Source organism: Eretmochelys imbricata, chromosome 10, assembly GCF_965152235.1.
Source record: "Eretmochelys imbricata isolate rEreImb1 chromosome 10, rEreImb1.hap1, whole genome shotgun sequence".
NCBI classification, from domain to species: domain Eukaryota; kingdom Metazoa; phylum Chordata; order Testudines; family Cheloniidae; genus Eretmochelys; species Eretmochelys imbricata.
This window is the reverse complement of record NC_135581.1, coordinates 13,074,803-13,087,577: the sequence shown is the minus strand read 5'-3', so window position 1 is coordinate 13,087,577 and position 12,775 is coordinate 13,074,803. Positions and strand designations below refer to the sequence as shown.

The window sequence follows — 12,775 nt, the reverse complement described above, 5'->3', positions numbered from 1 at the left end:
ATCAAAAGCTACCATTGTCTCTTCATCCACCACATTCTAAGTCAGGACTGGGGAACATACTGCTAGTTGGTAGATATCAGATTGGACAAAAAGGCTGAAAGAGGACTAAGGTGCTACAGTCTCCCTGACCAACTCCTCAGAACAGGGATCAAAAGGGAGCAGAGTGGACATTGCGTAAGCAAGGCATTGTCACCTTACCACTGCATTTCCTGGTTTTAAACAATTTTTTTCCTGTAATGGACCTTAACTCTACTTTTGCTATGCATTCTGAGAATTAAACTCTTATAGCCTAGAGGGATACCATAAGTACAGGAGATTGTTGAGCACCTCTGTTCGCTTCCCTAGTAATAGAAGTTATTGTACGTGAACACAACAGATACAGGCATCCCTTTACGCTTCACTGCTGCCTCGGGAAGCAAAAGACAACTTTTAAAACAGATAATCCTTTATTCCTGTTATTGGTTCAGAAGTTTGTGCTGTGAGCTTCCTCTTTCACAAGAGGAGCAAGATTGAATATGAACTCAGTGTAGCTAGTGATGATTCAATAGATACCAATCTGCCTCCATTAGTTCTAAACTAACGCTCCAACATAATAGTAGAGAGTCACAGGCTGTTAGTGGAGATGGCATTGTTCCAATGAGACATGAAATTGAGGTCTGACCACCTGGCATCAAGTTTAGAGGAGTGGCCTGCTTAGAGGCCAGTTCAGGTAGTTACATTTTTTTTTTTTTATTAACCAGGAGCCCTTCCAGCTCATCTGAAACTCTATTTTCAATTCCTAAGCTAAACTGCTGTATATTGTTTACCAAAAAAAAAAAAAAAATCAGTGGCATAGGAAGCTATTGAAGTTGAAAGTCAGTAACTACTGAAGGACTTAGTTTTGCATTTGAAAATGTGGTATAATTTGTTTATAAGCAGTGAAAAATAGCTATGGGGCCGAGTACTGCATATGCTACAGAGGGGGAGGGAAAAAAAAAGATACAAAGACAGCTCTTCCCCTCCCACTAAGCAAACAAATCAACTGCTTATGAGCGCAGCTTGACCTTTGTAGTACATCCTGAAAATGATTCAGATTTTAAAGTACAGGACAAGTGAGTTCTAGAGAGGAGTTATGCTCAAACACCTCTGCTGAGTAGCATCCCCTAGGGAGTCCCACAGACTGTCCATGGCAGCTGTCTGACTTAGTCACTTCACAGCTGGAGTTACTTTAAACTGCACCCTACAGCTAATACAGATGAATCAGGTGACATGTTCACACTATAAACTGCTTAGTCACTACAGCTTGTTTCCAAATGGATTTCAGATGTATATTGCAATAGCCCAGGGTTGGAGGTGTGGTATTAGTTGTTACTTTAGTGTATCCTTCTGCTATAGGCATACAGAGGTTTCCTTCTTCCTCACTTTCCTTCCTGTTTGGTTTTACAAGGAGAAAATGCTAGCTATTCTCTTAGGACTGAGGTATTCCAAATACAGAGAACACATTACTATCCTTTACAAAAGGAAATAGCAATTTATTGGAAGTTGAGAGATTAGATAAAATAATTTTATTTGTACTGTAGAAAAATATGCACAAGCTTTAGGCAATACATTTACAATAGTTTAAAGGAGAATTTAATCCAGCTATTAGGACTGCCTCAGCTCATCAGCATCTGAAAGAGAACAGATTGAAATTATTAAATTACAGATTTAGGCTAGAGTCCTGCAGTGATCAACCCTAACCAGGAAAGTTTGAATAATTATTTAAGTGTTGAAATAGTCCGATGGCTGAACTAATGACATTAGTCACCCAATAATGAGTTCAGCACTTGACATGGTCAAGATGTAAGGACTGACTCAGCTACTAGGTCATTGTAGTAAGTAGCAATTTGACTGCACATTTATGCACTATGCAAAGATTAATTGCCACAGTGACAAAACAGCCATGTCTTGGACTGTTTATGCCCCTCCTTTACACTCCTGGCATTGCTCAGATGTCAACTGGCAACTATAATAAAGTTTTAAGGAAGGAGTGCCAATGGCAATTTTACATTCTGTAGACACAAGGCTGTTTTAAGTCACCTTGTTTTGCTAATCTCATAACCACACTTCAGTTTATACCTGTTGTGAAGATAAGTTAGAGGACATCTTGTTTGATCCTGATGCTCTCATTATAGCTGCATATCTACAAGGAAATAGAACCATGCTGAACATCTGTTTACTCCACCACCAATCACACATCCATCCACTTCCAGATTTGTGCAGAACTGGTCACCCAACTGCTCTAGAATACTACTGCATGGAGCAAGGAAGGTAGCTGTGCCTAGAAGAGACATATTACTCCATTAGAAAGGCTCAAGTTTATACTCTGTTTCCTACAGTAACACTTGGATACTAAGGGAATTGGTGCCTTAGAGAAGTCAGTCTGATACAAAAGGCTCACCACTAGAAAAGTCAGTCATCCCTTTCCTTCCAAATGTGTTCTCAAATTGCTCACAGAATTTAGTCCTACAAGGGCTTAAGGAGCCAAATACTTCAGTGAGATAGCTGACCAACTGTCCTCCCAGAGATAACATTTGAGAACTCATTTAGCTGCAAGTTGCAGAGATAATGGTATGGTCTCCCCCTTGCTCAGGCAATTGCTTTCCTACCTCAGCCTGTTTCCTGTACTATGAAATTTAACATCCTTACCCTGCTTTGGAGATAGGGCGACCTCCCACTTTGCAGTCATGATCCAGAGGATGCCGATGTTTTATACAGAAGTTTCCATGGCATTGGTTACAAACAAGCTTCATCATCTCTTTCCTTTTGCAACCCTCTTTTAAGCACTTGTTTGTGAAAATCTAAAAAAATGTAGTCCAGGACAGTTGTTTTAGTTCAAGCAGCAAGTACTTCACACATTACTGGCAAATTAATTTTCTAATTGGACCAAGATGGCATCCAGGCCTCGAAATTAGATTTACCTGAAATTTAGAGAGCAGTTTGAGGGGGGAAAAGAAGATTGTTCCAACTCCTTGAATTCAGAGTTAAATATTCTATACTGCTTACTGGGCAAAATATAACCATAGTGCAGAGCAAGAGTGACAGTTTCTGGTCTTGGCAATAGTACTAATTAGCGCTTGCTGAACTCAGAGGCACTAATTGTTTGGGTACTGAAAGCCTTTAGTTTGGTCACCAGTTCAAACCCAATTGGTCAGGAAAGGCTGATGACCACACTGAATCACTGTTTACTGGTCTGCAGTATAAATTGTTCTCTACCCATTAATTGGACTACTGCTCATATCTTGATCAGTACAGTCAGGCAAATAATTTAAGTGAGTTTGGGTATCTCTTCTAGGAGTCTTCCAGAGGAAGCTTGAGGCCTAGTAGGTAAGTGAGCTTGCATTGCTGCTGCCTGTATCATACTGTTATGAGTTAGGTGGCTTGTCTCTATAAGCATCAATTTAGATTTCAAAGCAAGTTTTCTTACCCTCTGTTTCTGCTGAGTAGGATCATATTTGCAGTCCCTGTCCATGTGTGCTCCAACTACAATGTCTGGCATCTCTCCTCTTCTCACTGGGATGGGAGTGTTACATAAAGGACATACTGGAACCTGCACATCCTGAAGACAGTGAAGTTATTAGAAATGGGACTGAAAGCAAGACCCAACTCAGATTTCCATCCCTTTCCTTTGAAGGGAGAGGGAAATATTCTGAACTGAGTGACGTTCTGTTCCTATACCAAGTTCTCTTCAGAACTTCCAGCACATCCACTTCAGCAGTGCTGGATTCTGCATTTCCAGTTACCACAGGAAATCCATGTCAACATCATTGTAGTTAGTGCTAGCCAGCTAGCATGAACGTCCCATCTAGTTTGCTTTTAGATCATGTAATTTTCAAATCCTGAGTACACTTTCCTTGTTGATTTGGTTTCTTCCCTAGCCCCAATTGTGTAAGTTCTTTTGTTGAATTTCCAGGTATGGTGTACAACTATGGTTCTAGAACCACAAGCAACCGCAGCAAGAGATATAGGTGACCAGAGTTTGAAGACTGCTGCACAAGAACAGTATATTTGTTAACTACATTAGATGACTTTTGTTAAGTCAAGTCAGATTCTGGACCTAGATAAGCTGAAGTGTTTATTTCAAATAAGACTGTACTTATTCTGGCCAGTAATTCTGTATTGCTAGAACAGACACATGAGAACTTTTCTTGATAACCTAAATTTCAGTTCTCATACAGACCCATATTCTAGACCAGTGTTATTGCTAATCAGACTTTCCATCCATCAAGTATTCAGTCATTTGCTTTTCTGTAGTTTCACGTTCACTGCCATATTTTTATCAAGTTAAGATTTGGAGAAACTTTACTGAACTCTCAACTGATAGCCACTGCATTGCTGAAGATGTACAGCACTGTCTCTGCACTCTTTATGGGACCCCAATTTAAGTGCAGGATGCAATCAGGTTTGCTACAGCTTACAGAAGTTTACTGTTTGAACTTTTAATTTCAGTTGTAAACTAAACAAGTCTACTGCAAGCGGAAGACCCAGCAAAGCAGACTACAAGAAACTCCTAATCAGGTTTCAAAGTTGGCTTTCTTCACAGCTAGAGAATTCCTTAAGTGGAAGCATTCGAATTACTGTTAGACACTTACCTTCTTATATGAAGAGGTACATTTGTGTGTGTCGTATGTGATGTGATCTTTACAGAAAACTTCCTTACATGCATCACATTTTAAAGGAAGGAAATCTGTAAGAAAAAAACATTATATGCCTGCAAGTCCTAAATATGGAAGACAGACATTTACCTTTTAAAGCGTTACTAAACATTGTGAGTAAATTCCTCATGCATTAAGTAGGCAACATGAAAGCAGGTGTCTGGTTACTCAGAATCCAGGACACCTTTACAAGGAACTAGTTTAGGCCATTCCAAGATGTGTATTTTAGTGAGCAACAGTGAGTAGACACGCTTCTCTCAATTTGAAAGTGCTAGGGTTTAAAAGGGCTCACTTCTGCCTTTTAATCCACAAGTTACTTGCAAGACCTGCTAAACCATCAATACAATGAGACAGACTGCCCTAGGTCCTTGCTCAACAGCAGCTGCTAATAGTTCTGGGGGCACATTAGTCAGAGGCACCAAGTACTCTCCTAGGCCTAAAGTCACAGCAGATTTGCTTTAGCTCACTTTATTATACCCAAACACAGAAGTCTCCCAGCTGTTAAGAGTGAATAGCTGAGACAGCTTATAGAAGTGTAGCATCTGCAACTATTCTTGGGATATCCTCATAATTAATAGCTGATCTAGACATAGTAACAGAGACTCAATGCATTACAACAAGGAATCCAGATATTTTGACAGGCATACTGTCTACCTGTCTTGCCAGAGTCCACAGCCTGAGGTGCTTCTCTGGATTCTAGGGTTTCACTGATGGTTGGAGGTTTATTTCAGTTCTGGCTGCAAATCTAGACATCTCAGATGCAGATTATTGCAGATACCTGCAATAGTTTAGTGTAGGACAGTTTCTACAGAGCAGAACTACTTGCTTGTTTAGTGCCTCTCTTCTCCAAGATCTGTACTGCTCTATCAGCTCATTTCAAGTCTTGTCCAAAAGAAAGACTCTTCCTGTACTACTAGTATAGAGATCAGATGTGACAGGTTTAACAGTCCTCAGATATGAAGGCCTTGGGATAGACAGGCATTTCTGATCTCAAGTTTCTCTGCTTCAGGACAGCGTTGCAGTATTTGGTTGTGGTTGTTCCCAAGGAGGTGCTGGGAGTATTAGTTTGTGGGTAAGCAACATTAGTATTGCATACCTTGTATAGCTAAGCAAGTATTCTCAGAGTACTGATGGGTACATTTTAATAGGACAAGATAGTCTAGTCACGCTTCTCTGGTCCTGGCAGTGAAAACAAATTCACTCCACTCCTGTTCTCTAAATCAGGAGTCTCCATCTCATAACTCAAGTCAGGTTTCCCCAAAGAGGATTTGAGGCACACAGCCTTTTGGCATTTATGGGTTCAGCTGATCTTATGTCAGTTCACCACTGCTAGCCAGAACCAGATTTTCATTCAGTAAATCACCTTAACTTCTAGAGTACCCCTTGTGTGACAGTTCATTTGGTTCATGAAAAGCTACCAACAGGACTAGAGCAGATAACAGAATGTAGTAAACTAACTATCCCAGTAGTTCAGGTTTCAGAGTAGCAGCCGTGTTAGTCTGTATCCACAAAAAGATAAGGAGTACTAGTGGCACCTTAGAGACTAACCAATTTGTTTGAGCATAAGCTTTCCTGAGCTACAGCTCACAAATAAATTGGTTAGTCTCTCAGGTGCCACTAGTACTCCTTTTCTTTTTATCCCAGTAATTGCAGTCAAAGTGCTTCTTACCCAGCTGTTTGCAAGTTTTTTCTGAACAATGCTTGCCCAAGTCCGGAAACTCCATCATAGGCCAGCAGATGCTTCAAGCTCCTTGACCACTTCAGCAGTCACCTTCAAAAATGAAGTGGGGGGGGGGTGTTAGTTTATTGCAGTATCAATACAAAAAGCCAGATGCACCTCACCCCCCCGCCCATCAAAGCGTTTTGTAGGAGCGATCTTTAGATTGGGCCAGAGGAAGGGATCAGCCAGCGCTAGCTCTGACAACAATGGGGGAGGCTAGCACCAGGCGGCCGGCAACCGGTCACGAGCCACCAGTCACACCAGTGGGGAAGGCCAAGGCGCCATCTCCGCCGAGCAGGGGGAGAAACCCCCCGGGAAGGGAGCCGGACTCCGCTCGGCGCGGACGGATCACCGCCGCCGAAGGGCGAGCGGGCGGGCAGCGCGACTGAGCCGCGCCCCGTCTCCGCCCGGGACGGGACCGCTCCAGGGGTGAGTCCGCTCGCCCAGAAACGGCGAGGGGTGGGCGGCCGCACTCACCCCACGCTGCCGCGAGTCCACCACCAGCCTCCCCGCCGCCCCGCCGGGCCTTTTATCCCTCAGCCCTTCCGCTGAGTCACGCTCCGCTCGGCCGAGCCCATCTTGGCCGAGTCAGGCCTGGCGCGCGTGCGGTTCATGACGACATCGGCACCCCGGACCAATCACGGTTCGCCGTTGGCGCGTTCTAGCGCGCTAAGTCAGCACGCGGCCAATCAGTGGCCTTCAACTGTGCTGAGTCAGAGGGCGGTGGGGCCTTGCGGAGCTCCCGAGGGGGAGGGACGATGACAGTGCGGGACTGTGTGTTCTAGAAGAGCCTGGACTAGACAACGCCCCAGCGCCCCAAGGCGGGTATCGGGCAGCGGCAGGTCCCCCGCAGGCCATGGGGGAGTAGATCTGGGTCCCCGCAGCACGGGGGCAGGATCCCTGCAGGCCATGGGAGAGTAGATCAGGGTCCCCACGGCGTTTGGGGCGGGTATGGGGTGAGGCAGGATCCCCACAGCTTATGGGGGAGTAGATCAGGGTCCCCGCAGCGCTGGGGTGGGTATCGGGTAGGGGCAGGATCCCCACAGCCCTTGGGGGAGTAGATCAGGGTCCCCACAGTGCTGGGGTGGGTATCAGGTAGGGTCAGGATCCCCACAGCCCATTGGGGAGTAGATCACTGAGGGGTGGGTACAAGCAAGAGTGAAGGCCTGGAATCTAGGAAGCCCTAAATACTAGTCTTTAATAAAAGAAAAATCGTGCTATCTTCTTTTTTCTATTCTTTGCTGTTTGCTCTCCATTTAGCACTGCTGGAGAGGTCTAAACATCGTGTTCTGTAGCAAGGCAGGGGACACCATGCAAACTCCATGTAGTGTCAGGAGATAGGCAACATCCATGCCGTGCAGACAGGAACGTAGCTATTTGTCCTGTAGTATTTGTCTATAGCTCCAAATGTACATAAACATAATGCTGTACAACACTGGAATGCAGAATGTTGCCTGTCTGAAACAATGGTCATGTAACATAAGGGTTCATCCAAGAGACCTACTGACAGGCCTACGTGGGACTCAATTTATCTGCCCCAACTATGTAGGTGTGACACAATCTTCCTGGGGTTTGTGCTTACAATTCTCAATAATTGAGGCATTCCAACCAAGACTTAGGGCTTGTCTACACTAGTAAGTTTCCGTGCAGTAAAAGCAGCTTTTTGCGCTCAAACTGCGGATGTGTACACACTGCCAAGCCAGTCTGTGTGCAGAAACTCCTCAGTTGCAGCGCTGCAAAAAAACCCACCCTGACCAGAGTCGAGAGTCGTAAGCCTATTTGCACAGAGGCTCCAGCGCTCTGTTGCCAGTGTCGACACTTGATTGCTTTCTGCACTGTAATTGGCCTCTGGAGCTGTCCCATGATGCCTCAAGTGGCCGCTCTGCTCATTGTTTTGAACTTGGCTGCCCTGGAGACATGCGCCCCTCCCCTTTCAAAGCACTGTTTCTGACAGTCTTTGGATGCTGTGCTGATCTGCTCTGGGACAAAAAGCAAACCATTAATGTGGAATTCTTGTGCTGTTGAACACAGAGGCGGGTGCCTGTGTGTGTGAGAGAGAGACATTGCTATGCAGAGCCCAGGAAGGGAGGTGGGGGCTGATGTCGGGGTTTCCCTCTTCCTCTGCCTCAGGACTGGTTGCTTCCTGTCGCTGTCTGAAGTTACAAGACAGCATGCTGACACACTCTCTGTCCCCCAAAACACACTGTCTCTCTCCCCCGCTCCATACACACACAGACTCTCCCTCCCCACTTCAGTTGAAAAGCAGCTGGCAGCGTAGGAGGATGCCCTTGGAACAATGGGATTGGGAAACCTGCATCTTGTGACGTTGTGCCTACCCCATGAGGCATTGCAAATCCTTCCCAAAGCACTCTGCGGCCAGTTGCACAGTGGGATAGCTACCCACAATGCACTGCTCTCTTTGCCGTTGCAAGAGCTGCTCATGTGGGTGTGCTGCAGTGTCACAAGGAGCACAGTGTGGACACACAACAGCGGTTTAATTCCAGCGGTTTAAAAATAGTGGTATAACTTGTGGCACAGAAACTTGCTAGTGTAGACATACCCTTACATTGCTACACCATCCATTTAGATGGCAATATTCAACCCAAGGGATCCCACAGCTCTAAAGTAAACCAGTTTCATACACCCAAGTAGAGGCAGTGTTCTTTAGCAGTGAGGACAGAATGCTGACTGGGCTTCTATTTCCAGCTCTTCTGCTAACTCCCTTTCTGGCCTTGGGCAAGTCTTCTGTATCAAAATTTTCAACAGAGACCTCTGTTTTTGGATGCCCAACTGAACATAAAAACAGCCATACTGGGTCAGACCAATGGTCCATGTCACCCAGTATCCTGTTTTCCAACAGTGGCCACTGTCAGGTACTTCAGAGGGAATGAACAGAGCAGGTAATCATCAAGTGATCCATCCCGTGTCACTCATTACCAGCTTATGGTGAACAGAGGCAAGGGACACTTGAGAGCATGGTTTTGTAAGTTAATAAAAGCTGTGAGTGCTCGAGTTGGACACCCACCCAAAAACTGTAGGCACCCAAAACTCAAGATCTACTTTTGAAATGTCTGGTCTTTCCCTCCCAGTACCTTACTTTCCTTGCCATTCAAGAATGGATAATAATACTTACCTCCCAGTGGATGCTGAGGATTATTAATTAACTAATGTTTGTAAAATAAGAGTCTAGAAATGCAAATTACTACTGTGTCTCTGATACTGTTCTCTAGGTAACCCCATAATAAATACCTGACTTTCCCATATAGTATTAGGAGTTGTGTGTGTAGAGTGTGATCATGGGATCAGGGAGTCAGGTGCTCATTTAATGAGCTGGAGGAAGGCATATGGTGTTTTGGATGAACATGACTAAGGCTGATTTGTGCTGTGTACACAGTGAAAACAGCATGTGGTGATCATGTGACTCCATAATGCTGTTATATCATGCTCACATAAATCTCTCTCTCATTTACACCATGGGCAGACAAGACAAGCCAATGCTAGAGCTCTCTCCTGAAAATACTGTCTCTATGCCTGAAATTATGTTGCACTGTCAGTCAGCCACTGTTTCGGTACAGGTTCCAATCTGATCCATCAGAAATGCTGGTCATACTGAAAGCCAGAAGATGCCAGAAGACCAAGAAGAATTAGCCAGACATGTACTTCCCTGGAAGTGTGTATGAACTAACCTCAAACCAGTGACTTCCATGCACAGCAGGGGTGAAGATCTTCAAAACAGGACATTTTCTGAAATTGTGGTGGGGAAGAGTGGTCACTGTATGTCCCTTCCCTCTTCAACAAAATGATTGCAATGCCAGCACCCCCTGCAGTTTCTCTCCTACCCCACTAAGGGCAACCCCTGATTTCTCCTTCATTTACAACAGTAACAGCATGAGGGGTGGTACAGCCGTCCTTAACTGAAGCTGCCAAGAAGGCAAATGACCAAAGTGATTCTTCATTTGTGCTGATCTTGACTTCCACTGTCTCCCTAACTGACTCAAAGGTTGGATGAGGTGGTAGGCAGCACAAATCTGGGTAAACACCGTAGTCAGGAGTACATGTAATAGGATAAAACTGAGAAACTCCTTGTGGAAGCTGGGAACATGAGAGATTGTAGCTAAAAGCAGGAGTCTCTTCCCCAAAGCAGGAAGTTACATTTTTGCAGTGCTTTGTTACTTTGTGGCATTTTCTACAAATGTCAGTGAGCATATAAAACGGCTGTGTTTGGATAGCAAGAATAACGGAAAGACCCTTGATTTTTACCATGATACATAACAGAAATGAGATCATATTACAGATGAGGAACTGAGGCACAAGAAAGGGTAAGTGATTTATGTAGTGTCACACACCAATCAATGGCACAGTTCAGGATACAATCCCTAGAGTATAATGTATCCAAGAGTCAGACAGTGATATGATAGGCAGCCACCTAAGACATCACATCTCAGGGGCACTGGAATAGTGCTGGGACTATAGATAGCATTCACCTCCAGGCAGTCAGGTGCCAAATAATTCCATTTCTGGTGACAGCGTTGTGATGTTGCTTTCTACACTCATCTATGTCCAGTTTATATATTTTGGAGCAAGTTGAGCTACATACAGTTTTTGCTCCAGAGCATGGTGGTTGGGACTGGTATCTCCAGCGACTTAGGTCAAACTGATCCGAGTGGGCCTGGCCCCATCAGAAACAGTTTTAGCTATGCAGAAACTACATGATCGAGCCCAATATTCTTTTCAAAGTCTCCACAGACATTTTTCAGACAGCTTTTTTCTGTCCTCAGCTGCAGTTGCTCATGAGTATTTGTTGTTTCTTGGACATTTAGTGCTCAAGTGTGAGCTGTTTCTCCTCTTGATGCAACATGTTATTGTCACGGATGCACTCTCACATTCCGGGGGTGCAATCCAGGCCAGTAAGGGGTTGTGTCACTTCCTGCCCTGTAACCCTGAATGCCTCCAAATACTCTGCTAGTGTAGTTCCCTTGTCTGGATTCTTCCAGCCAGCATAAAAGCAAGCACTGAGAGAGAGAGAGAGAAAGACAGTGTTAGGCAGGTCTGCCTCAGCAACTCTGATTGCTTATTACATTGCTGCCACACTCTGACCTTGGTTACACCTGGCCAGATGACCCATATACCACCCCATCCTGAATTTTCCCAAAACTATGTCATCTGCAATGCCCAGCCCTCTCCTGGACCATCAGAGAGATATTAAGATTCATTTGTTCCTTTAAAGATACAATACCCAGCAGCTTGCCACATTAACTGGAGTTAATATTCACTTTACACCCACACAGCACTGCGTTAGTTTAAATTAAAAGTAAAACAAGTTTATTAGCAAAAGGAGATAGGATTTTAAGTGAGTTCAAGTATATAGGATAGAGTTAGAAGTGGTTACAAGTAAATACAAGTGAAAAAATGCTGTCTAGAGGCTAAAACTTAACTAAACAATCTACAGCCTTTGTTCAAGGTAGTTTGCAGCAAGATGTCTGACCACTTCTCTGGTCAGGATCTCCCACAAAGTCCAAAGTGCTCAGTTCCTTTGTCTGCTGAGGTAATAACTTGGGGTTCTTTGCCCCTCTCTTGTATAGTCCAGTGCACCTTTGAAATGGATTCTTCTGAAGGTTACCACCACATGCGTCCAACGAAGTGCGTATTCACCCATGAAAGCTTATGTGCTCCAATATGTCTGTTAGTCTATAAGGTGCCACAGGATTCTACTTAGGTTTTCGCTATCCTTGCTCATTCTTCCAATGGGGGTTGGTTGTTACAGTTGTCAGAGGAGCAGAAAGAATAGTAAATGGCAAAGAACAGTCATAAAGGAAAAGTAATAAAAGGCCCAATCATGTAAGGTTCTGGGGCTTCAGGTCCTATTATATTATTTATAGAGCACTCAAAAGATGTGCTAGGTAAATTGCAGAGCAAAGAAAAGCACATGCCCTGAAGATCTTACAAGCTAACTCTCACCTCCTGGGAGCACTCAGAACTTCATAGGATCAGACCAAAAATTGTTCCTGACAGAAGGTTAACTAAAGAGAGGAACTGGAGCTAGGCTGTGAGGAAGAGGCCAACATCTTATGCAGTTATTTGGCTTATGTTGTTATGCAGTCTGGAGAGCCGCCTAAGACAGGGATCATGTTGTGTGGTATGATAGGGGAGGAGTTAGTGTACAGATAACAATGGAAATGGTTATGCAAAGATTAGATACTCTTAAGGAAGGCTGTAAATCCCAAGTCTCAAAACTTATACAGTACAGCCAGGCATCTTAAGAGAAATGAGGATTAGAAATTAGCTGAGGTCTTAAGTGATATTTTTAGAAGTTCTTTCCTGACAGGTTAGGCTGCTGAGAACTGGAGGAAAGTGCCGAACCCGGCATTATTCAGAAAAGGAT

The 12,775-nt window shown here is 44.3% G+C and overlaps 1 protein-coding gene across 3 annotated transcripts; it reads right to left on the bottom strand.

Annotated features, from left to right (window-relative positions):
- Nucleotides 1–1,490: 1,490 nt before the first annotated feature.
- Nucleotides 1,491–7,015, bottom strand: ZFAND2A (zinc finger AN1-type containing 2A). 3 transcript variants are annotated; one of them, XR_013347302.1, is made up of 7 exons: nucleotides 6,871–7,014; nucleotides 6,343–6,444; nucleotides 4,611–4,705; nucleotides 3,446–3,577; nucleotides 2,668–2,819; nucleotides 2,098–2,299; nucleotides 1,491–1,649 (listed from the first exon to the last, which is right to left on the bottom strand). XR_013347302.1 is itself a non-coding variant. In XM_077828172.1 (7 exons), the coding sequence occupies exons 2-7, from the start codon at nucleotides 6,398–6,400 to the stop codon at nucleotides 1,635–1,637; spliced, it is 516 nt and encodes a 171-aa protein (XP_077684298.1). In that variant the 5' UTR covers nucleotides 6,401–6,444; nucleotides 6,871–7,015; the 3' UTR covers nucleotides 1,491–1,634. The 3 variants fall into 3 exon arrangements, 2 of the variants coding, with proteins under 2 accessions (XP_077684298.1, XP_077684299.1); XM_077828172.1 differs by having other exon boundaries at nucleotides 2,098–2,161; nucleotides 6,871–7,015; XM_077828173.1 differs by lacking the exons at nucleotides 1,491–1,649; nucleotides 2,098–2,299 and having other exon boundaries at nucleotides 2,664–2,819.
- Nucleotides 7,016–12,775: the final 5,760 nt, after the last annotated feature.

Bases quoted from the DNA above. Each gene is read 5' to 3' on its own strand.
- ZFAND2A (XM_077828172.1), bottom strand. From the start codon at position 6,400: ATGATGGAGTTTCCGGACTTGGGCAAGCATTGTTCAGAAAAAACTTGC. The intron at 3,578-4,610 runs GTAAGTGTCTAA...CACTGTCTTCAG, and splicing joins GTACCTCTTCATATAAGAAG to GATGTGCAGGTTCCAGTATG. The intron at 2,162-2,667 runs GTAAGGATGTTA...ATTTCCTTGTAG, and splicing joins CGCCCTATCTCCAAAGCAGG to ATATGCAGCTATAATGAGAG.